This window comes from Heterodontus francisci, chromosome 9 (assembly GCF_036365525.1).
Source record: "Heterodontus francisci isolate sHetFra1 chromosome 9, sHetFra1.hap1, whole genome shotgun sequence".
NCBI lineage: Eukaryota > Metazoa > Chordata > Chondrichthyes > Heterodontiformes > Heterodontidae > Heterodontus > Heterodontus francisci.
The window spans coordinates 61,628,279-61,654,661 of NC_090379.1; the positions used below are offsets into that span (position 1 = coordinate 61,628,279).

The following is a 26,383-nucleotide window of genomic DNA, read 5'->3' on the forward strand; positions in this document are numbered from 1 at the left end:
CCCGTATCCAGGGAAGATTGGAAGATTCTGGCAAGCCCTTCCACCATCTCCATTACCACTTCCTTTAGCAACCTGGGATGCAAGCCATCCGGACCAGGTGACTTATCTACCCTAAGCATAGCCAGCCTTTTTAGTACCTCCCCCCTCTCAATTTTTACCCTGTCTATTGCCTCTACTCTCTCCGCTTCTACTGATATTTTGTCAGATTCCACGTCCTTAGTGAACACTGATACAAAGAACTCATTAAGTATATTAGCCTTGCCCTGCGCATTTAAGGATATATTACCCTTTTTGTCCCTAATCGGCCCCACTCCACCACTTACTACCCTCTTACTGTTTACATGCTGGTAGAAGATTTTGGGTTCCCTTTTATGTTTACTGCCATTCTATTCTCATATTCTCTCTTGCCAGTCTAATTTTCCTCTTCACCTCCCGTCTCAACTTATTGTATATGGCCTGGTTCTCACTTGAAGAATTCACCTGACATGCATCATACACCCTCTTTTATTTTGTTTCATCATAATCTCTAGCTCCCTCATCATCCAAGGAGCCCTGTTATTTGGTACCCTTACCTTTCGCCCTCATTGGAATGTACCTAGCCTGTACCTGAAGCATCTCTTCCTTAAAGATAACCCATTGTTCCAATACAGCTCTTCCTGTCAGTCTTTGGTTTCATTCTACCCTGACAAGATCCCTTCTCATCGAATTGAAATTAGCCCACTTCCAATCTAGATGTTCTACCTTATTTTGTTCCTTGCTTTTCTGCATTATGAGTCTAAACCTTATGAATGATGGTAACTCTTACCCAAGTGTTCCCCGATAGACACTTTGTCCACTTGGCTCAGCTAATTTCCCAGCACCAGATCCAGCAATGCCTCCATTCTAGTTGGGCTGAGAACATACTGATCAAGGAAGTTCTCCTGAACACATTTCAAAAATTCCTCCCCCTCCTTACCCATTACTCTAGAATTATCCCAATCGATATTTGGACAATTAAAGTCCGCCAATATCACCACTATAGTTCTTGCATGTTTCTGTGATTTCCCTGCAGATTTGCGCCTCTATCTCTCTCTCTCACTATTTGGAGGCCTATAGAATACCCCGACTAATGTGATCATACCCGTTTTGCTTCTCAACTCTATTTACCTTGCCCCTTCAAGGACATCCTCCCTTTCCAACACTGCAATGTCTTCCCTAATCTGAATATCTATGGTTGGATGTGTGTTGACAGTCACAGATTCTTCTTGTGAGTATTAAATAATATATAATAAACTTGTATTTTATGTAGGTACAAAATTATGGTTACAACCAAATTTTAAAAAGGGCATAATTTATACATATTTATAATGGTAGTTTCATACAACTATACCACAAGGTTCTTGCTTGCCAGGGGAGTGCCAGAATCTGCAGTAAGGATACCAACCTTTGTATTCATTACCATGTTTGTTGGCAGTAAATTCTGAGACAAGCTGCTAAAACTGTAAGGCTGATAATGCTGATTTTGGTTCCAATTATTTTGTGCCAGAATTATACAAAATGTAGGACAGAAGTCTTGCCTTTTCTGAATTAAGTTCAAATTGAGGAAAATATATATAGTAATTTTATTTGGGCCAAATGTCAAATGTTAGCTTCTTTGCAAATAACTGCCTCCTGTTTCAAGGGACTTTGACCATCTCAGGCAGACATCATGGGCTGAATTTTCGCTTTGCGGGTGGGGAATAGGAGTTGGGAAATGGTCATTGACCTAGCATTTTGATGGGATGCAACCCCATAATTGGCATGCAGACAGTTTCCCTGTCCAATTAATTGCTGCAGGCAGGCTCTTGAAGCTGGAGGGCTAATCAGAGGCCTTCCAGCTTGAGAGGAGCAGCAGGCTGCAGTAAAGGGTAAGTAACCGAGAAGGCACTTCAACATGAAGCAGGGCAGCCTTTGGCTCCACCCGCACCCAGACAGGCACGGAGGGCCTTTAGGTCTGCCTCTAGATCTGGCCTCCCAGCCTGCGACTAGGAGTCCACCCCCTTGCAGTTAAACTGCCCCCCTTCGTGTTGGGAAACTGGAGGCTGATTGGAAAATTCCAGTCGACCTCCTTCAACTTCCCTTAATGAGTCTAATTGACTGCCCACCTCATGGGGGCAGGCAGCACGTTAGGCCCTGAACACGCCTCCCCTAAAATGGCTGGCACTGGGAACGGAGTCGGGAAACCGGCACACCGGCTGGCGTTGTTATTTTTGGACCCCGTCTACCTCCATTCTGACCTCAGTGGAGCCCAAACATTCTGCCCTCTAGTATTGCAATGCAGAAATTGATCAGTACCAGCACTGTAGAGCAGATAATCATAAATTAAACTTAACAGCAATAAAATATTATGCTTTTGCACCGTAAGGCTGAATCCAAAATCCCATGTAAAAACTTCAGTGCTGCTTTTATTGGTGAAATGAACAAAATAATACCACAGGGAAAGATTTCTTTTGTGCGTCAAGTGTGACAGAACTGTAAGACTGTTTATAAAGAGCAGGTTTAGGACTTTGTTGTACACAAGGCACAGAAAAAAAATCTTCTCATCTTGCCTATTGCCAAACACACATACCTGGTTCAGTGCAGAAAAGTGTGATCATTTTGAACTAGCAGGAAGAACCAAAAAAAGAGTTACAATTAATCTGAAGCAATAAAATTAGTTGGTTGAAAATGGTGTGTAAATGAAAGGTCAAAGAAACTTTTCATATCATTGTTACAAAATGCTTCATCTCTTCTTCCAATAGTAATCAGTAACTACTTCGTCACTGTGAATATTCCCAAGTGCACTCAAGTGTACCAAAATCTTTACTAGGAGATAAGAAAGATCATGGGATACAAACCCAAATAAATTGTCTCAATTTGCAAGGCTGCAAATTTTCTCAATCTTGAAAATAACAAAGGAGAAAGTAGGTGTTGATATTCCCATGGGATCCTAAATCCCTTTTATCTTTCAACACCTTTAATTGGCCTCCAAAATGGGGGAGGGATTAGAAGTGCAATGCAAGAATGATAAAACTGCCAGGTAGCTATCTCACGATGTGATTTTATCATCAGCCTGATGAAGGCTGAGGTTATCAACTAAAAAGGCCTTGTTTGAACATTCTCCAGACTTTGCTTCAGTAGCAGCTTGCAGGATATATTGGCCTATGCTTTGTTGAGATTTATTTGCATTGCATAATAAAAATTGTACACCACATTTTATTGCTACAGTTACTTGGTTATAGTCATAGTTGATTCCATTTCATTACATATGCATCTATGAAGTTACCAGTTAGATATCAAATAACTCCATACATTAAGATATAAGATTCCTCTCTGAGCACTTGTTGGGTGCTCAACAGACACAGTGGTAACTGAGATACGCTGCACAGGGAGGAGTGCATTGAATTTCCTTTTCTCTCAGCGTGGGCTACCTCCCTTGAAGAATCTTGCACTGCAATTGAAAGGCAACAACAGAATTGAAATGGCAGGCCCGGAAATGGCAGTCAGATAGCGTTAAGGTTCAAAGATTGGGGGAGGGAGGAATTAACAAACTTTTTTTAATCTGTTGGGGTGTTTCCACATAACCTGGCACAAGCCCCACCACCAACCTTCTTTGGCAACCCACCATTTAGACACTCCAGGGAGCACGTCGAGGACAAGTGTGAAGCACCTTTGATGTTGTACTAAATCTGTTGTTGTGCCTATTGCAAGCACAGGCTTAGTTGAATTGCTTTGCAGAAGATCTGAAATATCAGGGGCAGTGTAATGTGTATGGAAAACTCATGTGATGGCTCTCCATCCCTATTTTCTGTTTGCTGCGCCTGGAAATTGTGTATTTGCTAGATGCAGTCAAAAGCAAACATTGTTCCTTTATTTTCCTCCCGTAATGAACCAGACAGCTAAATACCAACCAAGCTTTCCTACTCCTGAACAATGTGTAACAAGCACCAAATCAGCAAAATAAAACATAGCCAGTGAAAACTATAAAATGCTCATAATTCATATCCATGCTTCCCAGCATCAGTAAAGTTTTCCTATAATTGAATGTACCAACCTTGCTTGTGCTAAGGAGCATGATGAAAAGCTAGTGCCATCTTGATTAGTCTGAACTTTGCCATATTGAACCCAAGGTAGGTTTCAGGAAACACAGCACAATTGTGCAATTAATATTGCACATTAATTGCTCTTTAACGGTAGGTTGGCACTTATTTTATTTTGTTCTGTAATTCCAGGCAGGTTTTGTACTAGTGGCTAATGATGATGATGGTTTTTTGTTAATAGATTCATAGAATAGTACAGCACAGAAGGAGGCCATTGAGTTTGCACTGGCTCTTTTGAAGAATAATTCAGTTCGTCCCACTCCTCACCCTTTCCCCATATTCCTGCAATTTTCTTTCTCCATCAAGTATTCTTCCAATTTCCTTTTGAAAACTACTATTGAACCTATTGCATAAAAAAGATTTTCCTCATGTCGGATCTGGTTCTTTTAGAATTCTGTTAGAATTGATAGATGGACCTATCTCACTATTTAACTCCATAAACTAATATAATGTCTTTATTAATTTTCTCCTTCCAGTAATTCTGTCTTCCTGCCATATATATGTTATGATTTCCTTATTTTGCAATTTCTTTGTTTCCTTATTTCATAATTTTCAAGCTTTTGTAAATTCATTTTCAGTAAACATTCTTTTTTCAATTAAAATTTTGGGAGGCTGAATTGTGTCCCCTTTTTGATACGTACTGTGTGATATTTTCTGAATTAAGAAAAGGCACATTAACATTTTAAGAAGTGGTGAGTCATATACATTTTTGTGCAGTGTCTACCCTCCAATAGATACCATAATTTATTAGAATAATTGATATGGGGCGGCACAGTGGCGCAGTGGTTAGCACCGCAGCCTCACAGCTCCAGGGACCCAGGTTCAATTCTGGGTACTGCCTGTGCGGAGTTTGCAAGTTCTCCCTGTGTCTGCGTGGGTTTCCTCCGGGTGCTCCGGTTTCCTCCCACATGCCAAAGACTTGCAGGTTGATAGGTTAATTAATTGGCCATTATAAATTGCCCCTAGTATAGGTAGGTGGTAGGGAAATATATAGGGACAGGTGGGGATGTGATAGGAATATGGGATTAGTGTAGGATTAGTATAAATGGGTGGTTGATGGTCGGCACAGACTCGGTGGGCCGAAGGGCCTGTTTCAGTGCTGTATCTCTAAACTAAACTAAACTAATGAAGTAGGAAAAGATTGCAATTTGTCCTTTTAAAATTATGATGCATTAAATGCTATCATGAATGTGGAAGGTGGCAATTTAATTGCATACATATCCTGGATTTTGCTACTTACAGACTTCAACCCACAGCAGCAACTTACATTTATAAAGTGCTTTTAACATACATAATGACCCAAGGCACTTCACATAGCTGTAAGGAAAAAGATGGATGTCAAGCTAAAGAAAACAGAATTAGGAGGAATGACAAAAAGCTTGGCCAAAGAGGTACATTTTAAGGAGATGGGTAAGGTGGAGAAGCAGAGCGGTCAAGGGAGGGAATTCCAGAATGGAGGGCTAGGCAGCTGAATGCTGGGGTAAAGGGAGGGGGAAGAGGAGAAATACACAAAAGGCCAGATTCAGAGGAACAGAGTTCAGGTGTATTGTAGCAGTGGTAGAGGTTACAGAGACATGAAGGGGTGAAGCTAAAGGGACCTGAAGCCAATTTAAGTCAGAGTAGACTGTGGTGATGGGCAAGCAGGACTTAGTACAGGATAGGATATAGGCAGCATAGTTTTGCATGAACTGAAGTTTGCAGATAAGGGAGGATGCAAAGCCATCCAGGAGATGACTTGAGGTGATGAAGGCATAGATGAGAGTTTCAACAGGATATGAGGTGGAGGTGGGCACTGTTACGGATGTAGAAATGGGCAGTTATGTGATGGAATGCTGTTATCGTCAAGTGAGGAGGGTTCGAAGGGCTTCCCTCGTTTCCCTCTCCTTGTTTGACCACAAAAGGTTTAATTCTTTCTTAAAGTGAATGTATTCACCCCTTCAGTTGGTGTTTGATTATTTCTTGCTATGATCATAACAAAAACCAACCAGACAGGTTTTCTTGAGTTAAAAAGAAAGAGGTTAACTTTATTGTACCTGAACCAAACGAATAAAATAATAAATAACGCACCAACTTTCACACTCACACATACACTAGAGGTTTAGACACACACACAAATAGGTTACAGAGTGGGGAATCGTAGATTGGTTGAGTTAGAGTCCATAAAAAAGGTATGCAGTCTGTGGAGATTGGTGATTTGGCTGGCTTCCAGCTGAATTTAGTGGTTTCGAGGCTTTTAGTTTAAAGAGGTAGATGACTGGTTCAGTGAGTCTCTTGGAGATAGCGATGCGGATGATTTCCTCCAACGGGGTTTCTGATTGTAGCCAGAGTATGCAAAGGTGGTCAGTTAACAAGCGGGATTTGAAAGCTTTCAAGCTGGAATGGAGAGAGAGGGACCCCCACTCAGGATCTGCATGTGTCAGAGTCCAGTCGCTTCTTCTCTGCTGCAGAGAAAAACATCAACTTAAAACCACAGATGGGGAGGGGCTTGTCACACGACTGTCACTCAGACATTCAAACATAGCAGGTAGCAGTATTTCTCTGCTTGCTGAGAGAATATGTAGTTCCTTTAAACTTCACGGCTCTTGGTTCTTGCTGGGGACTGAACAGACATTTCGTCTCTCTCCTCACTGTCCTTTGCAATGTAGGATACAGTGTAGCAAACTAGGTGATCGTCTTAAGCTGAAAGGATGGCTTTGCTGGCAGCTGGTCTTTTTAAAAATGTCTTTAAAAATATAAATTCAGATTTCCAGTCAGTGAATTAAAGAAAATTATCATTCAACAAAACATTGGCATAACAATGCATATAGGGTCAGATGCTTACCTTGGGGCTGGGAAATGGATGGAGTTAGTGGTGAGGATACAGAGTTTGTATTGGGAGCCAAAGAAATGGCTTTAGTTTTTCCAGCGTTTAGCTTGGGGGAATTGCAGCACCTTCAAAGATGGATATTGGACAATCAGTCCGGAAGCACAGAGGCAATGGATGGGTTGAGAGAAGTGTTGGAGAGGTAGCGCTTGGTATCATCAGTGCACATGTGTAAGCTGACCTCATATCTGCAGAAGATGTTGCCAAGAGGCAGGATGAAGAAGAAGAGGGGACCAAGGATTTATGCATGGGGATCTTACAAGGTGACTGTGTGAGGTGAGAAGAGAAGCCATTACTTGAGATGTTGTAGCTATGATCAGATAGCGAAGACAGCAATCCAACTGAGCTGGACAATGGAGAAAAGATGTTGGAGGATCACACCAATGGCTGCAGAGTAGCTGAGGAAGGATAAAGCACTACAGTCACACAAAAAATGTGGTTTGTGACATTAGTTAGAACTGTTTCCATGCTCTGGGAGGATCAGGAACAATCCTGATTGGAGGGATTCAATTGGCAGAATTGTGCGAGAGGTAAAAAACGTGAGGTGCGTGTTCACATTTATAACAGCTGCTTGCTTAGGAGACTCTTCCAAGTTGAGGATCTGGTAGATAAATGAAAAGCTATAATTTAAATTTTGAACAACCAAGTTTTTCCAAACATGTTTTGAGATCAAGTGATGATAACTGATATCTGTGAGAAGTTTCATTGCTGTTGGTTGTTATTTTGAGACAGTAATTCTTTGTTACAGACAGAGATGTAAACGTCAGCAGTTAGATTACTCTACTGTTAGAGCAGACTCAATGCAGTGCTGTTTTATGTTGGTACTTACGAGTGCCGTAGGCATTGAGACAAGATTCTTCATGAGTGGCAGGAACATTGGTGTTTTTGAGCTGATTAATGAACCTGATGCACATTTGTAAGTAAGGTTTAATCTTCATATATCTGTAATATGTTATTTGTTAGAGCATAAAAGATACCACTTGATTTCTTTTTAACTTTCTTTTTAGATAATTTGTCCCCTTTCCTGTAATTTTATCCCTTTTTTTATGAACTTGGCTTAATATTCCTCTCTTCAAATCCAAGAACCTTAAAGAGTGTGTTGTGTGGCACTACAACCATTCCAAATGGGATAGATTCAGAACAGATCCAGCAGCTCTAAACTGGGCACCAATGAAGCACTGCGGGCCATCAGCAGCAGCAAAATTGTATTCAACCACAATCTGTAATCTAATGGCCCAGCATGTCCCTCGCTCACTATTACCATCAAGCCAGGGAATCATTCCTGGTCCAATGAGGAGTGTAGGAGAGCAAACTAGGAGCAGCACAAGACATACCTAAAACAATGAGGTGTCAACCTGGTGAAGCTACAACAAAGCTTTGCCATCCTGCCACATCCAGTCATGAATGGTGGTGGACAATTAAACAACTAAGGGGAGGAGGAAGCTTCAAAAACATCCCATGCTCAATGATGGGGGCGCCCAGCACGTCAGTGCAAAAGACAAGGCAGAAGCATTTGCAACCATCTTCAGCCAGAAGTGCCAAGTGGATGATCCATCTCGGCCTCTTGCTGCGATTCCCATCATCATAGATGACAGCCTTCAGACAATTTGATTCACTCAACGTGATATCAAGGAGCAGCTGAAGGCACTGGATATAGCAAAGGATATGGATCCTGACAACATCCTGGCTGTAGTACTGAATTCTTATGTTTCAGAACTAGCCACGCTTTTAGCGAAGCTATTCCAGTACAGCTACAACACTGGCATCTACCCAACAATGTGGAAAATTGCCCAGGTATGTCCTGTCCACAAAAAGCAGGACAAATCCAATCCGGCCAACTGCTGCTCCATCAGTTTACTCTGCAAAGTGATGGAAGATGGCATCGACAGTGTTATCAAGCGGCACTTACTCAGCAACAACCTGCTCACTGATGTTCAGTTTGGGTTCTGCCAGGACCACTCAGCTCGAGGCCTCATTACAGCCTTGGTCCAAACATGGACAAAAGAGCTGAATTCAAGAGGTGGGGTGAGAATGATTGCCCTTGACATCAAGGCAGCATTTGTCCAATTGTGGCATCAAGGAGCCCTGGCAAAATTTAAGTTCATGGGAATCAGGGGAAAACTCTGCACTGGTTGGAATCATGCCTAGCACCAAGGTAGATGGTTGTGGTTGTTGGAGGCCCATCATCGCAGCCCCAGGATATTGCTGCAGGAGTTCCTCAGGTGCTTCATAAATGACCTTCCCACCATCATAAGGTCAGAATTGGGGATGTTCGCTGATGATTGCATAGTGTTCAATATCATTTGCAACTCCTCAGATACTGAAGCAGTCTGTGCTGCATGCAGCAAGACCTGGACAACATTCATGCTTGGGCTGATAAGTGATAAGTATCAATTGCACCACACAAGTTCTAGGCAATGACCAACTCCCTTTGACATTCAATGGCATTATCCCCCTTGAAACCACCCCGCCCCCACCCTCCCCATCTACATCCTGGGTGTTACAATTGAACAGAAACTTAACTGGACCAGCCATACAAATACTGTGGCTACAAGAGCAGATCAGAGGCTGGGAATTCTGTGGTGAGTAACTCACCTCCTGACTCCCCAAAGCCTGTCCACCATCTACAAGGCACAAGTCAGAGAAGTGTGATGGAATACACTCCACTTGCCTGGATGAATGCAGCTCCAACAACACTCAAGAAGCTCAACACCATCCAGGACAAAACAACCTGCTTGATCGGCACCCCATCCACCACCTTAAACGTTCATTCCCTCTATCTCTGGCGCACAGTGGTAACTGTGTACCATCTACAAGATGCACTGCAGCAATTTGCCAAGCCTCCTTCAACAGCACCTTCCAAAACCATGACCTCTACCACCTAGAAGGACAAGGGCATTCAACGCATGGGAACACCACTCCCTGCAAGTTCCCCTCCAAGTCACACACCATCCTGACTTACATTGTCACTGGGTCAAAAACCTGGAACTCCCATCCTAACAGCACTATGTGTGCACTGTAGTGGTTCAAGAGGGCAGCTCACCACCACTTACTGATGGGCAATAAATGCTGGCTTTGCCAATGACACTCACATCCCAGGAACGAATAAAAAAACTGCTACTGAACCAATATCGTGGTTCTGTGTAATCTGGGAACACTTGTACATACTAATTTGGTAAAACTGTATAACCTCCTATACTTGCACTGGGCACAATTGGCAAAATGGATGAGCTTTCTTGTCTAAATTCCTGTCCTCTCATTCTGGAGATGTTCCCATAACTCTAGAATATCTCACCCATTTCCAACCTGGCTGTCATTACACTTCCTTCAAATATGAAGCCCAGTACTCACTTCAACATCCTCTCTCATCGCAGGTTCTGATCACCTGAAATCTGCTCCTCAGCCTCTTCTAGATATTATCAATGTCTTTCTATCACCAAGCACTAACTTACCTCGTTTGAAACTGCCATCATCACTCCTAAAAATAAACACCCTCCTTCCCTCTGATCTCTCCAGCAAACACCAATTCCCCAATCTTCCCTTCCTTTCCACAGTATTAGAAAATGTTGTCTTCCAGCTACCTTCCTATTTGGTTTCTGTTCAACCCAGAGAATTGAAATTGTACTGTCAAAGTCACAAATGGCTAGTTGTCTTGCTTCATTATACTCAATTTCTCTGCAGCCTTTGACGCCATCAACAAAAAGAGGAAAGAACAAAAGACTTGCATTATATAGCTCTTTTCACAACCTCAGAAAGTCACAAAATACTTTCCAGCCAATAAAGTACTTTATCTTCGAAGCGTAGTCACTGTAGGAAATGCGGCAGCCAATTTGTGCACAGCAAGGCCCCACAAACAGCAATGAAATAAATGACCAGATAATTTGTTTTCTATCATGTGTTGGTTCCAACTTATCTCTTTTTTGCAGTATACCCTGAGCAAGTTCTCTTTCTTGGTTAAACTCATGGGTATAATCAGGACCCATTTAGTACAGTGGAAATTCACCTGCTCCAGAAAAAAATGCTAGTATGAGGACCCCACTGTGTCAATCTTCAGCTTACCAGAGTTCTGTATTTTACATCGAATATACACCAAAGAAACAGGCCATTTAGCCCAATTAGTCTGTGCTGGTGTTTATACTCCACCATAGCTGTAGCTCAGTAAGTAGCACTTTTGCCTCTGAGTCAGAAGGTTGTGGGTTCAAGTGCAAATCTCGAGGCTTGTATATAAAAATCAAGGCTGACACACTAGTGCAATACTGAGGGAGTGCTGCACTGTCATAAATGCCGACTTTTTCAATGGCATGTTGAACTGAGGCCCCGTCTACACTCTCAGGTTGACATAAATGATCCCACAGCACTATTTTGAAGAAAAGCAGAGGAGTTATCCCCAGTGCCCTGTCCAATATTTATCCCTGAATCAACATTACCAAAAAAAACTATCTGATCATTATCACATTGCAGTTTATGGGATCCTGCTATGTGCCATCTAGCTGATGCATTTCCTACATTACAACAGTGACTACCCTTTAAAGTTTATTGGCTGTAAAGTGGATTGGAACGTTCTGAGGTCGTGAAAAGCTCTCTATAAATGCCAATCTTTCTTTCAGTCTAACACAAGTCTCCTCCCATTCCATATAACTCATCTCAGCCTTTCAGCATGTATTCTATTCTCTCTTCTCTTGTACTTGTTTCTCTTGAAAGCATCTAAGCTATTTGTCTCAACCACTTCCTGTGGTAGCGAGCTCCACATTCTAAACACTCACTGAGTGAAGAAATTTCTCCTTATTTCCCGTTTGGATTGATTAGTAACTATCTTGTATTTACAGTCTCTAGCTTTGGATTCTCCCACAAGTGGAAACATTGGGGGGAAAGTCTTGAGAAATCTATTTCCAGACCGAAACCTGTCTCCAATCTGCCCTTTTCCAGCTTTAAATGATGCTGGCAGTTGGGTGGGCGAACAACCCGATCCAAGGAGGTGGGTTGATATTTTGAATGATAATGGGACTGTGAGCCTCATTGTCATTCTACTTTTAGAACTTAACTGCTGTTGGCTGAATTTCCCGGGAAACCTGGTAGCGTCAAGTCGAGGTTGTGGCAAATTCAGGAGGTGAGGGTCTTTACACCTGCCTCCTGGATAAAGGTGGCTGCTTGAGTAGCCTCTGTGATCAGGGACTGCACCCCCCATGACCTTCCCCACTCCCCCTTCCCCATCAAGGCTTCTAACCCCATCAATAGGCCTCCGACCTTTGTCCCAACCCTCCTCCCCCACTCCACTCCTCCCCAGCCTATGAACTCCCTCCACTACCAGGCCTCCAATCACCCAGCTTCCAAGCTCTGATCCCCCACCAGACCTGCGATTTGCCCCCAAGTCCCGCAGGCCTCCTACCATCCCCCCCTCCCGCCATCCTGTCAGGCCTGTAATTTCCCTCCATGCCCCTCAGGTCTGCAAACCCCGCAGACCTCTGATTTTCCCCCCTCACCACAAAGTCTATGACACCCCCTGGAATCAACAGTTCACATGATGAACCACTCCCCTTGTTGACCCCCCGATCCTCTCTCCCCGATTGCCCTGCTTCCTCTCCCCACGACCCCCCTCCTCCCATCCTGATTGACCTTCGTCCCAACTCCCTGGCATGGACCTACCTGCTCCTGTGGCCTTCACAGACTGGCTTCCCAGCCAACTGGAGCCAAACCTGTCCATCAAGCTGGCCTCCGCGTGAGGAATCAACCAGTGATTTCACCGACACGCTTGGTGGTAAAGCCTTTGGGGGAATTCCAACCCATGACTTTCTGACCGACCCACTCCCCACAGGTCAGGTAAGTAAAAATTCTTCCCATTCTCCACATCTGTCCCTTCCAACTGATTCATAATTTTAAAGACCTTTATCAGGTAACCTCTTAGTCTTCACTTTCTAAAGGAAAAAACCTCAACCTGTTCAATTCTTCTTGATAGCTGTAATCTCTCATTTCTGGTCCCATCCTTGTAATCTTTTTTACATTTTCTCCAGTGCTTCTGTGTCCTTTTTTTATAGTATATGGGCCAGAACTGTACACGGTACTCTTAAGTGCGGCACGTACAAATTTAATATAACTTCTCTACTTTTGAGATCTTCATACCTAGAAATAAATTCTAGTACTATGTTGCATTGCTGACCGACAATGCTGCTTTTAATGATTTGTTCACCTGTTACCCCAGATCCATTTGCTCTTCAACTGCACTCAGTTTCTTATTTTCTAAAGTGTAGATGATGTTTCTATTTTCTTTACCAAAGTGCATCACGCCACATTTATCGATGTTATACTTCATTTTCCACATAACTGCCCACTCTGCAAGTCTTCTAATGTCGTCTGGTATTATGTTGCATTCTTCCTCAGTGTAAGCTGCATCATGCACCACCCCGTCACCAAACCCAGTTTGGTATTGTTGTGTTATTAGCTCTTAAACAAACGTACCAAACGCTTAACACAAACATAAAAAGCGCTATAACAATGATTGGTAAACTAGAGCTCTAAAGAGTAAATCTCTTTATTTTTTCGGTTAACTGGTGTATGTGTGTTTGTGTGGTGCACTAAAGTAAAAAGGGAGCTTTTATATTTCGATCTGTGTTTATGCTTTCCTTCATTTCTGTTTAAGACTTGTTACATAATAAACTGATAATTTTGTTGTTTATTAAAGAAACCTGGTTGGTGTGTTTTATTCTGGGATAAAAATAGTCCTCTTGATCTTTCAATGCCCATGTGACCTTGCTGCAGTTGGGTAAGGATACCTTGATGAAGTGTTTGTGATGTTAGTACTTGTCTACCCTTGAAAATGACACCACTTGACATCCCTAATTTGTCATGATATGGCCAAAAGATTCTGAGGTCTGTGGAAATCTCTTGCATTATATCTGGCTATCCACTGATGATGAGCTGCTATAATGCCTTGAGGACAGGATATCTGGAAGTCTCTCTTTGGAGCTCTTCGCGTTTGTTCTGTCCAAATCGCATTAGGTCAATTTTGTACATGTCTTCTAGTTCCACATGTACTTTGCCTACTTGGGCATCCAACGATATATCTTCAGTCTTCTTGGGGTTGGGTAGCCTGCTCAGTGTGTCAGACGTAGCATGAGGTTTCCAGGTTTATATCGGACCTCACAATTATACCCCTGTACTTTGGAGTCGTGGTGGCGTGCTGGTGAGTGTTTTTTGCCAAATCATTGCTAACTGTTTGTGATCAGTCTCAACAACAAAGTGTTTGCCAGATAGGCACATATGGAATCTGGTGATACCGAACGTCAATGCCAATGTTTCTTGTTCTATGTTGGAATAGTTTGCCTGAGTGCATGACAAACCTTTAGAACCGAACACGATTGGTCTGGCTTCCTGTAACAGACATGCTCTGAGACTGTTTTGGGAAGCATCTACTTTGATTTGTAATTTCTTTCCTTGGGTCATAAAATGCAAACATGCTTCTGCAGAAAGTGACTGTTTTAATGAATCAAATGCGTGCTGGTGAACTTCATGCCTCAAGAATGGTGTATCTTGAGAAATTCACGCAGTGATGATGCTTTCTCAGAGCATATAGTGCTCTATGGTGATATATGGTGTTAAGAAGTTAAACAGGCCCAAGCACCTCTGTGATTCATCTTTATCTTGAGGAGTAGGCATTGATTGTGCATCCTCAACTTTATTGGGATCTGGTCATATTCCAGTGTCAAAATAGATTGAACTGAAGAAATTTATATGGCTCATATTGATAGCACATTTTTGCTATTAAACATGAGAACCTTCGCTTCTAGCCGTCTCCATTAGAATGTGAAGATTCTTGTTATGCTCTACCTCAGTACTTCCCATGACCGCTATGTCATCGCGATACAAACACAGCCAGGAACACTCTCGGTACTGCGATACTTATGTTGTTGGGACAGTTTTTGACTCACTGACAGACCGAATGGTAACCGTAGAAAGCAATACCTCCCAAATGGTGTTTTAAATGTTGTTAGTTCCTGTGAATCCTCAGAAAGACGCACTGATCATATCCATGTTTTGTGTCCAATTTTGAGAAGAACTTGGCTTTAGCAAACCTTGGGTTGAGCTCCTCTAGAGTAGGAATCTTGTGAGGACACCTTTTGAGTGCTCGATTTAATTTTCTGGGATCCAAACATACTCTAATGGTACCATCTTTCTTAATTGTAGTGGTTATAGAGCTACACCAGTTGCTAAATATGGCAAGTAATCCCTTGTCGTTCAATCGTGTCAAACTTGGCCTTTAATTTGTCTTTTATGTGAACATTGCACTTTCGTGGTGGATCTATGAAGGGAACTATGTCATCTTTCAGGTGAAGAACAGCATCCCCTATAAAACGGTGTCACATCTATCCGGGTATTTCTGTTTCAGATCTTGAATAGACTCAATAGAGTCACATTTGCCTTGATTATCTAGCACTGGTGCTTTGCTGATCTCACGAATCGCCATGATCCGGAGTTCACTGCATATTGGCAGTCCTGCTACTGCTGGATCAAAGGTGTCAGCAACATAGAAGACTTGTGGCAGCCATGCAGAACTTCCATATCTGCACTTCAACGTCAGTGCTCCCACGCAGTAGATTGGTGAACCATTATATGCAGTGAGTCTAGCTCCTGTTGGCTGTAACATAGACTTCCACTTTGCTAGGTACATGTGTTTGAGTATCCACAGTGGCAAAATCTTGGCTGTTGCCCCAGTATCTATCTTCAGTCGTAGCTTGTGCTTGCCACTTTTTTTTAGGACATATAATTTCAACTGTGGTGAAAGCTCCCATTTGTGTGATTGCATCCAAGTGCTGTGTGATTGTCGCTGTGTGAAAAGTTTGTTCACTTTCTAGGTTGAGTTTGCCTCTTTCAGTGCTTTTGTTGCTGTCCAGGTTTCTGTCTACCTCATGGATGCACCTGTGCATGAAATGGTACTTGGTGAACCCTTTTTTTATTCTTGCCACAAGGCAGCATCTGTTTTTTGTTATGCTGAGGATTCTGACCAGTTCTTCGCTGCCAGATTTTCTACACAGTCTTGCCCAGTATCCCTTTAGACCACATGCCTTGCAGGTAGCTCTGAATGCAGGACAGTTACGTAGCTGATGTATTAGACCGCATTTGCCACACGCCTTGCTCTTTTGAGGTGACTTGGCTACCTCACCTATGATTGTTGCTACTCCAAGCACTTGTAAATATTGCTGGCTCGCAGCTATGGCTTCATATTTTCTGCCATCTTCAAGCAGACTGTTGATGTTGTATCTTTTTTCCTTATCAAGCAGATCCTTTCGGAATGCCTCTATTTGAGTCGATGCGATTACTATCTCCATAATTGTCTCAGAGAATTCTGCGTTTGAGAATTCTCAATCTTTGCCTTTGTTTCAACATCTACTGACGAACTGGTCAATAGTTTCTTTGGGCTGTTGTCTAAAGTTGACCTTGACTCTTAACTGGTCATCAGCATTGTCCAGATGGTCTTTCTGGTCTGTTTCTGATAGTCCAGATATGTTGATGCCATGGAGACCTTCATTGCTAATCGCTATCTTTATTTTTATTGCTTGCTTGTTGGGTTCTGCGACTGCAAGGTCTAGAAAGCATAACTCCATATGCTGTTAAAATAGTTGGAATTCATGAAGGACGTCTGGAACCTTCCAATTCATAGCTGGATATTTTGTTATTGTGATGCCAAATTCCAAGAATTCTTTTGCTAGAGCTTTCCCCTTAAACTACTTTCCCTTTAATGATTTGTCTTCAAGGAAAAGATAATGCCCCTGCAGCACTGGACCTTTGCCACTCCCTGAACTTTGTGGCTGCAGCACGGGCTTTCAGCCTCTGCATGGGAAGACTCTATTGAGTCTATTCAAGATCTGAAACAGAAATACCCGGATAGATGGAGTCATAAAGTTTTACAGCACAGAAACAGGCCCTTTGGCCCAACAAGCCTATGCCGACCATCGAGCACCTGTCCTAACTAATCCCATTTCCCCGCACTTGGCCCATAGCCTTGTATGTCATGGCATTTCAAGTGCTCATCTAAATATTTCTTGAATGTCGTGAGTGTTCCTGCCTCTACCACTCCTTCAGGCAGTGTGTTCCAGATTCCAAACACCCTCTGGGTGAAAAAATTCCTCCTCAACTCCCCTCTAAACCTCCTGCCCCTTACCTTAAATCTATGCCCCCTAGTTATTGACCTCTCCACTAAGGGAAAAAGTTTCTTCCTATCGAGCCTATTAATGCCCCTCATAATTTTGTATACCTCAATCAGGTCCCCCCTCAGCCTTCTTCACTCCAAGGAAAATAGCCCCAGATGTGACACCGTTTTATAGGGGATGCTGTTCTTCACCTGAAAGATGACATAGTTCCCTTCATAGATCCACCACGAAAGTGCAGTGTCCACATAAAAGAAAAATTAAAGGCCGAGCTCTTTTCCGTGGGAAAACTCATGATGCTTAATGGCGGTGTAGTCTTGCAGCCCGGATTCCAATTGACTTTTTTTTAAGAGTCTGATTCTGCCAGAACACTGCCTTTCTGGTCGAATTATGTTCCAATAAAATTCCTCTTTCAATTACTCACTCTCTTGGAGTGCCAATTCTCGAGGGTGATTTTTGAATCCGGTCCTAAAAGTCGCTGCTGCTGCTTCTTCCAACTGTTTTCAGTGTTGTCCCAGGCTTTTAAGGCTTCATACTTTGTCCACGATGTCGCATTTGTGATCGCGGTCTCTATGTCGAACACCACTGCGAGCACATTGTGGGAATCCACTTCGCTGCCACTGTGTTGTGTTATTAGCTCTTTAACACAAATGCTCCAAACACCATAACATTGATTGGTAAATGATTGGATACAAAATTGGCTTGGTGATGGATACAAAATTGGCTTGGTAATAGGAGGCAGAGGGTGGTAGTGGAGGGTTATTTTTCAGGTTGGAGGCTGGTGACCAGTGGTATGCCGCAGGGATCGGTGCTGGACCCTCTGTTGTTTGTCATATATATTAATGACTTGGATCATGAAGGGACAGCCAACAGCTATAAGGCAAGCAGCTCAGGAGCAGAAGCATAAGGAGGAGGAAGAGCAGAGCCATGAAGAGGAAGGGAGGAGGCAATCTAGACAGCCCCTTTCTGGCCAGGCTGTCCATGAAGAACTCACCTGAGTACGATATCAGTAACCACAACCCTAATTCTCCAATCACTAACGGTTCCACACCTTACCACTGACCATCACAATGTCTGTTTGGCCATGATGCAAAAATAAAAGCCAATACAAAAATAAACCTTCCAAACCAAATTTATCAATCCAATCATTCCATATTGCAGACAAAAGTCCCTAATCACCACGTGCATTCCCTTAGTGCCTGTCTCCGTGTGTCTTTGCCTGTCTTAGTGCACCTACACAGTGGCTGGAGCAGAGCTGGTGAAAGGTTGCTGACTTTCAGTGGTGGAGACTGCGGATGGCCTTAGAGGACAATCTCGAGCAGCTCTGACCTGGAAGGCCTGGCTGAAAACTGCACTGCCCTGGCTTGGGTGGCAGCAGTCTGGGCTAGCTCGCTGACCAGCAACACCACGAGCATTGGTGGAGTGGCAGGAATGGGAGGAAGAATACTGTCTTCCTGAGAGAAGACAAAAATTATTGTGCTTCATGGAGCCATTCCCACTCCCGCAGGGCAGTGTCTCAGCAATCCTAGGAAATTGTTCAAGGACAGATTGCTGGTCTGCTGTGATACCCTGCAAGCCCCTTTGCACGTTGTAGTCCACAGACTGCAGTCTGGGTTTGCGTGGCAGCAAGCTGACCTTACATGACTTCAGTCTGAATTTCCTCTGCAGCACTTAGACTTCTGGTGGAAACTGCTTGCTCTGCAACGAAAGCTGAGACATCGGCCATCAGATGCTGCGTCATGTTTGGGTCTCCAAGTGTTGCTCTGCACCAAGCCCTGTACCAAGTTGGTGCTGGACTTCTTCTGTAGGCTACCCCATCAAAGTGCTCATCTGACTTTTCTGCAGCAGAACCTGGTTGTAACCTCGCCCTCCGGCAAGCTGGCACTTGCGCTATCCTTGCCCCCTGCCTCAGCTGCAACACACTTCTGCCCCTAAATCAGAAACAGCCTTTTAGCTATCCTCTACATTACGCACAGTGTTAGTACCTGAGCTGGCAGCTGTGCGTTTGAAATCAAGTAATGATGCTGTGTCTTCATCTCCATTGATTTTGCACGTTACACTTTTTAATTATCTGAAAGGGGAAAGGCACAAAAGTAAGGTTGAGGTGCGGAAGTGTGTTGGGGGGTGCAGGGAAGAAAGAGGCGCATACTTATACCATCTGCAGCTTGTAATTCAGAAAAGAGTGTAGGATGAGGGGTTGATGGGACATGAGAAGGAAAATTGGGTAGGAGGATACCATTATCTTTGATGGACCTCTCAGGAATGGACATCCCAATAATGGGCAGCACCATCTCCTCAGTGGGGGTTAGGACACGCAGGCCCACCTGTTGCCCTCTGGTTATCTCCTGCTGCCTCTGGTTGTGTGTCAACTAGTCCTGCAAGAGAGAGGGGAGTGTCAGTTTTGGGGGCCATAGAATTTAGCCCCCAGAATTATGTTCAGTACCATATTATGTAGATTAAAAATATATGAATATGAGATACTGGCTTAGCCAATTTTTTTTTTTTTAATTCATTCATGGGATCCGGGCGTCTCTGGCCAAAGAAGGTGGTGGTGAGCTGCCTTCTTGAACCGCTGCAGTCCATGGGAGGTAGGTACACCCACAGTGCTGTTAAGAAGGGAGTTCCAGGATTTTGACCCTGAGACAGTGAAGGAACGGCGATATAGTTCCAAGTCAGGATGTTGTGTGACTTGGAGAGGAACTTGCAGGTGGTGGTGTTCCTATGCATTTGCTGCCCTTGTCCTTCTAGTTGGTAGAGGTCATGGGTTTGGAAGGTGCTGTCTAAGGAGCCTTGGTGCGTTGCTGCAGTGCATCTTGTAAATGGTACACACTGCTGCCACTGTGCGTCGGTAGTGGAGGGAGTGAATGTTTGTGGCTGGGGTGCCAATCAAGTGGGCTGCTTTGTCCTGGATGGTGTCGAGCTTCTTGAGTGTTATTGGAGCTGCACCCATCCAGGTAAGTGGAGATTATTCCATCACACTCCTGACTTGTGCCTTGTAGATGGTGGACAGGCTTTGGGGAGTCAGGAGATGAGTTACTTGCCACAGGATTCCTAGCCTCTGAGCTGCTCTTGTAGTCACGGTATTTATATGGCTACTCCAGTTCAGTTTCTGGTCAATGGTAGCCCCTAGGATATTGATAGTGGGGGTTTCAGCGATGGTAATGCTATTGAATGTCAAGGGAGATGGTTAGATTCTCTGCTGTTGGAGATGGTCATTGCCTGGCATTTGTGTGGCGCGAATGTTACTTGCCACTTATCAGTCCAAGCCTGGATATTGTCCAGGTCTTGCTGCATTTCTACACGGACTGCTTCAGTATTCTGTTCTTATTCAAGATCATTGCAGGTTTTTGTTAGCTCAGCACTCAACCTGTGGGCCGCAAATCAGTTCTTTGAGGATGTTACTAACAGAATCGATAAAGGGGAGATGGTGGATGTAATATACTTGGATTTTCAGAAGGCTTATGATAATGTCCCCCACAGGTGGTTGGTTAGCAAAATTAAAACTATGGGATAGGAGTAATTTTCTTTATTTGGAGGAAAGAGATTTATAAGCATGTAAATATTTGACACAATGGACATTTCGCAGCAAATTTGTTGTTTATTCTGAGCTCAATTGTATTTTTCTACCAAATGTTTGGGAAAGAAAATTGTTCTCAATAAATTTTGTTATGATTTTTTCATATTTTGCACCATTTATTGAAGGTTTGAAATACAGTTTCATGTCACTTTAACACAGCAGCAAATATTTGCTAGGCAATCGTGCAGAGCATACTTTCTTACAGAATATCAACTAATAGTGAGATTAAAGTTAATGTGGTTTTCTAAAGGAATATTAATAGAGTTCTGTATAAGATGAGTAGTGCAGTTTGGTCGTACAGATTACTGACAGTAACCTTTACATTTCATTAATGGTGCAGTGTAAAATTAGTTTTACATCTGTTCATTTGGTCACTGAAAATAAAGGTGCTGCAGTTGCTTCTTTATACACAATGGCTAGCTTTATTTAACTTGTAAAAAGTAGAAGTGCATAAATTTGGAAGTATTTCACAGACATGTGAATATATTTATCAACATTTTATCAAATCTTGAATGTGCCTAAAATAATTCCATTCTATTTTTTTTTCTAATTCCATTTCTATCTACCAAAACATAATCTAAAGTACTTTCAATTCTAGCTCAAGCAACCTATCTGTATTGCCAAGGAGACAAACCCCAGTCATTCACAGAAGCCTTCGCTGATTCAGTCAGTAAAAGCACCAAAGTCAATGTTTGAAGATGCTGGAAGAATTCTGCGTGAGGTGCAGACCAATAAGAAATTCATTGAAGAAAATCTGGAAGCAATTGTTCGAGCAAAGGACAGTGCTTCTATGTATTCATTAATCGACTCCCTGGCTGCAAACAGGTAAGGAAGGAACATCCAAGAGCAAAATTGTTCATTCAGACAAATCTGTTTTTTAATGCTTTTTAGGGGTAGGTGTTTTGTGTGCAAAATGAAAGATGTTGATGAATGCTCAGTGTCAACATACTACTGAACCAAATATACCATTTTTTGCAGAGCTGCCTCTACTCTTTCCTCAGAAATTTGCTTTTAGAAATGCACCAGTGTGATATTTTACTGCTCCCCACATAAGTCATCAGTCTCTGAGTGTTATTGCCAAATTAGAAGCAGTTTTATGCTGTGGTTCATGCCCACCAGAAACTGGATTGTAATTGCCCAAATTAATTTCAGCCAGCATTCTTACAGCAGGCAGGCAGAAGACTTTCCTGTCAAGATTTGAATCCAGGATCGAAGAGGTGAAAGACAAGTGTCTAATGTTGAGCATCCCCCAATTTAACTTTTTAACCCTTAGAAAAATGAAAAGGTGATGCTGCTGTTTTCTTTGGGTTTGAATATAACATCACAGCTTTTGTCAGTGACCTCCATTTCCTTTTTGCTTATTGTTCCTCTGTTATTTAAAATTTTAATTAAATGGAGTATTTTTGTTCTTTTTCTCAAAATATATTACTCCATATTGTTGTACATTGTCCTCATTAGCCGCATATTTGCCTACTTCCCTAACCTACTAATAACTGATATAGCCCTTCCATTTTCCTACAAACTGTTATGCCACCTAATTAGTTTTGTCAGCAAATTTTGATATTGTTCCCTTAATGCCCATGTTCAGATCATTTATGTGACTTCCATTTATGTAAATATCATTTATAAAGTCAAGCAAAGCACTTAATAGTAGAGAATGGCTATGTAGCATGATAATTGGTTTCCATGATCAGTAACATTAGTAACTATTAAACATTGCACCTTTAAATTGTGCAAAAATGATGGGGAGAGTATTAGCAAGGTGACTCTTAGAGTTGACATTGTGTACAAGCTGATTTTTTTTAGAAGAAACTTTATGAAGTTTATTTTGTGTCTGTTGGTGCTTTTCATCATTTCCTTTACACGTTTTCCATTCTTCTATGCATAAGTATGGTCCTTAGTTGGGAATGGTAGATAATTCAGATCACAGGTATGTCCAAATACTGTCATAACTGATCCTTGAAGAACCAGAATGTTGATTTAACAAACAGACAGACTTGCTCCCTCAAAAAAGATCTATAAATGTCAGCTGAAACTAAAACTTGCCATTTCAGAGTCCCTTTGCATAAGCAATGAACTGTTAGAGTCCCTTAATATGACAACTCTTGACAGTTTATTGCCTGCTGCTTTATTTCATATTTGATTTTTCTTAAGGAAAAATACCACTGTTGTGTATAAGTGTGATTCTTCAAGAACTAGCTTCAAGAACAAGATTTTAGACATAAAAACAGAAAATGCTGGAAATACTCAGAAGGGCAGGCAGCATTTGTGGAGAAGGAAGCAGAGTTAACATTTCGGGCCAATGACCTTTCATCAGAACTGAGAAAAGTAGAAATGTGTTTTCTTTGATTATTATTCGTTCTTGGAATGTGGGCATCGCTGGCTAGGACAGCATTTATTGACCATTCCTAATTGCCCTTGAGAAGGTGGTGGTGAGCTGCCTTCTTGAACCGCTGCAGTCCACGTGGGGTAGGAACACCTACAGTGCTATTAGGAAGGGAGTTCCAGGATTTTGACCCAGTGACATTGAAGGAATGGTGATTTAGTTCCAAGTGAGGATGGTGTATGGCTTGGAGGGTAATTTGCAAGTGGTGGTGCTCCCATGCACCTGCTGCCCTTGTCCTTCTAGGTAGTAGAGGTCACGGTTTGGAAGGTGTTGTCTAAGGAGATTTGGTGCATTCCTGCAGTGCATCTTGTAGATGGTACACACTGCTGCCACTGTGCGCAGTGGTGGAGGAAGTGAATGTTTGTAGTTGTGGTGCAAATCAAGTGGGCTGCTTTGTCCTGGATGGTGTCGAGCTTCTTGAGTGTTTTTGGAGTTGCACCCATCCAGGCAAGTCACCCATCCTGACTTGTGCCTTGTAGATGGTGGACAGGCTTTGGGGAGTCAGGAGGTGAGTTACTCGCCGCAGGATTCCCAGCCTCTGACCTGCTCTTGTAGCCACAGTATTTATATGGCTACTCCAGTTCAATTTCTGGTCAGTGGTAACCATCAGGATGTTGATAGTTGGGGATTCAGCGATCATAATGTCATTGAATGTAAGGGGAGATGGTTAGATTCTCTCTTGTTGGAAATGGTCAATGTCTGGCACTTATGTGGCGCGAATGTTACTTGCCAATTATCAGCCCAAGCCTGGATATTGACCAGCTCTTGCTGCATTTCTACACGGACTGCTTCAGTACCTGAGGAGTCGCGAGCGATGCTCAACATTGTGCAATCATCAGCGAACATCCCCACTTCTGACCTTATGATTGAAGGAAGGTTATTGATGAAGCAGCTGAAGATGGTTGGGCCTAGGACACTATCCTGAGGAACTCCTGCAGTGATGTCCTGGAGGTCAATCATCTCAGCCACAGTATTTATCGCTGAATCCCCAACTATCAACATCCTGATGGTTACCACTGACCAGAAATTGAACTGGAGTAGCCATATAAATACTGGAGCTGAGATGATTGACCTCCAACAACCACAACCATCTTCCTTTGTGCTAGGTACGACTTCAACCAGCGGAGAGTTTTCCCCCTGATTCCCATTGACTCCAGTTTTGCGAGGGCTCTTTGTTGCCATACTCAGTCAAATGCTGCCTTGATGTCAAGGGCAGTCACTCTCACCTCACCTCTTGAGTTCAGCTCTTTTGTCCATGTTTGAACCAAGGCTGTAATGAGGTCTGGAGCTGAGTGGCCCTGGCGGAACCCAGTTGAGCATCATTGAGCAGGTTATTGCTCAGCAAATGCTGCTTGATAACACTGTTGACGACGCCATCCATTACTTTACTGATGATTGAGAGGAGACTGATTGGCCAGGTTGGATTTGTACTGCTTTTTGTGTACAGGACATACCTGGGCAATTTTCCGCATTGCTGGGTGGATACCAGTGTTGTAGCTGTACTGGAACAGCTTGGCTAGGGGCGCAGCAAGTTCTGAAGGACAGGTCTTCAGTACTATTGCCAGAATGTTGGCAGGGCCCATAGCCTTTGCAGTATCCAGTGCCTTCAGTCGTTTCTTGAAGCTCAACGTAAGTTTGAGGCACAATACCTCATCTTTCAGTTAGGCACTTTATAGCCTTCTGGACTCAACATTGAGTTCAACAGTATCAGACTGTAACCTCAGCCCCAATTTCATTTCCTTTTTCTTTGTAGCTTTTAAGCAAGTGAAAGGGGAGAGGGTTGGAAAAAGAATGAAAGGGAAGGTCTGTGATAGGGTGGAAGATAGGAGAGATTAAATGACAAAAGGATTGGTGGTGCAAGGGCAAAGGGAATGGTAATGGGACAAGGAAAGAAACAAAAGCTATGTCTAGAGGAGATGATTTCTTCCTATCTCAAATCTTTTTTTCTCCCCTTGTCCAGTCTCTTCCCACCTACATCTGTGACTCTTCTGATGCCCTCCATCACATTAACAGTTTCCTGGCTCCATTCACTTCTTCCAAATAAATGGTGTTGCTATGGGTACCCATGTAGGTCCTAGCTATGCCTGCCTTTTTGTAGGATATGTGGAACATTCCTTGTTCCAGTCCTATTCAGGTCCCCCTCCCTCAACTCTTTTTCTGACTACATAGGTGCCGTTTCCTGCTGTCACCCCAAACTGGAAAATTGCATCCACATTGCTTCCAATTTCCACCCTTCTCTTGCCTTCACATGGTCCATCTCTGATTCTTCCCTTCCTCGATGACTTTGTCTCCATTTTTGGGGATAGGCTATCAATGAATATTCACTATAAACCCAGTGGCTCCCAGAACTACCTTGACTACATTTCTTCACACTCTACTTCTTGTAAGGACTCCATTCCATTCTCCCAATTTATCTGTCTCCGTCGCATCTGTTCTGATGGTGCAACCTTCCATACCAATGCTTCTGATATGTCTTCCAAATTCCTCAAGCTAGGATTCCTCTCCCCGCCCCTTCACCAGGGCCCTCATCCATGTCCATCCCATTTCCCGCACTTGTGCTCTCACCCTTTCCCCTCCCTCCCAGAGCCATGATAGGGTTCCCTTTGTGCTCACCTTCCACCCCACCAGCCTGCATATTAGATTGTTGCCATTACCGTCACCTCCAGCATGATGCCACCGCAAACACATCTTTCCCTCCCCTCTCCTTTCATCATTCTGAAGGGACCATTCCCTCCTTGACACCCGGCTCCATTCCTAAATCATCCCTCCCCTTCCCATGGCACCTTTCCATGCAAGCGCAGGAGATGCAACACCTGCCCTTTCACCTCCTCTCTCTACTGTCCAAGGCACCAAGTGTTCCCTTCAGGTGAAGCAGCCATTTACATGCACTTCTTTCAATTTGGTGCATTGCATTCGCTGCGCACAATGCAGTCTGCTCTACACTGGGGAGACCAAACGCAGATTGGGTGACTGCTTTGTTAAACACCTCTGTTCAGTCTGCAAGCATGATTCCAAGCTTCCGGTCACCTGTCATTTTAATTCTCCAGTTTGCTGTCATGTTGACATGCCTGTCCTTGGCCTCCTGCAATGAAGCTCCAGGAACAGCACCTCATCTTTCAGTTAAGCACTTTACAGCCTTGAGTTTAACAATATCAGATTGTAACCTCAGCCCCCATTTTGTTTCCTTTTTCTTTGCAGGTTTTGGCTTTACTGTCTTGTTTTTCTCTTTCTTTGCATTTCGGGCTGCAGCTGTGTATCATTCTGCCATTCACACCTCCTCTGGACACAACTTTAGTCATTTAATCTCTGCTGTCTTCCACG

General features: G+C 43.1%; 1 protein-coding gene across 4 annotated transcripts in view; it reads left to right on the forward strand.

Moving 5' to 3' along the window:
* kiaa0586 (KIAA0586 ortholog) overlaps positions 1-26,383 on the forward strand; it is a 654,782-nt gene that overhangs the window by 274,975 nt on the left and 353,424 nt on the right. For all 4 annotated transcript variants that reach the window (XM_068039229.1, XM_068039231.1, XM_068039232.1 and 1 more), the window contains exon 13: positions 21,275-21,501. In XM_068039229.1, the coding sequence (XP_067895330.1) occupies positions 21,275-21,501 (227 nt within the window). The remainder of the gene's footprint in view (positions 1-21,274; positions 21,502-26,383) is intronic.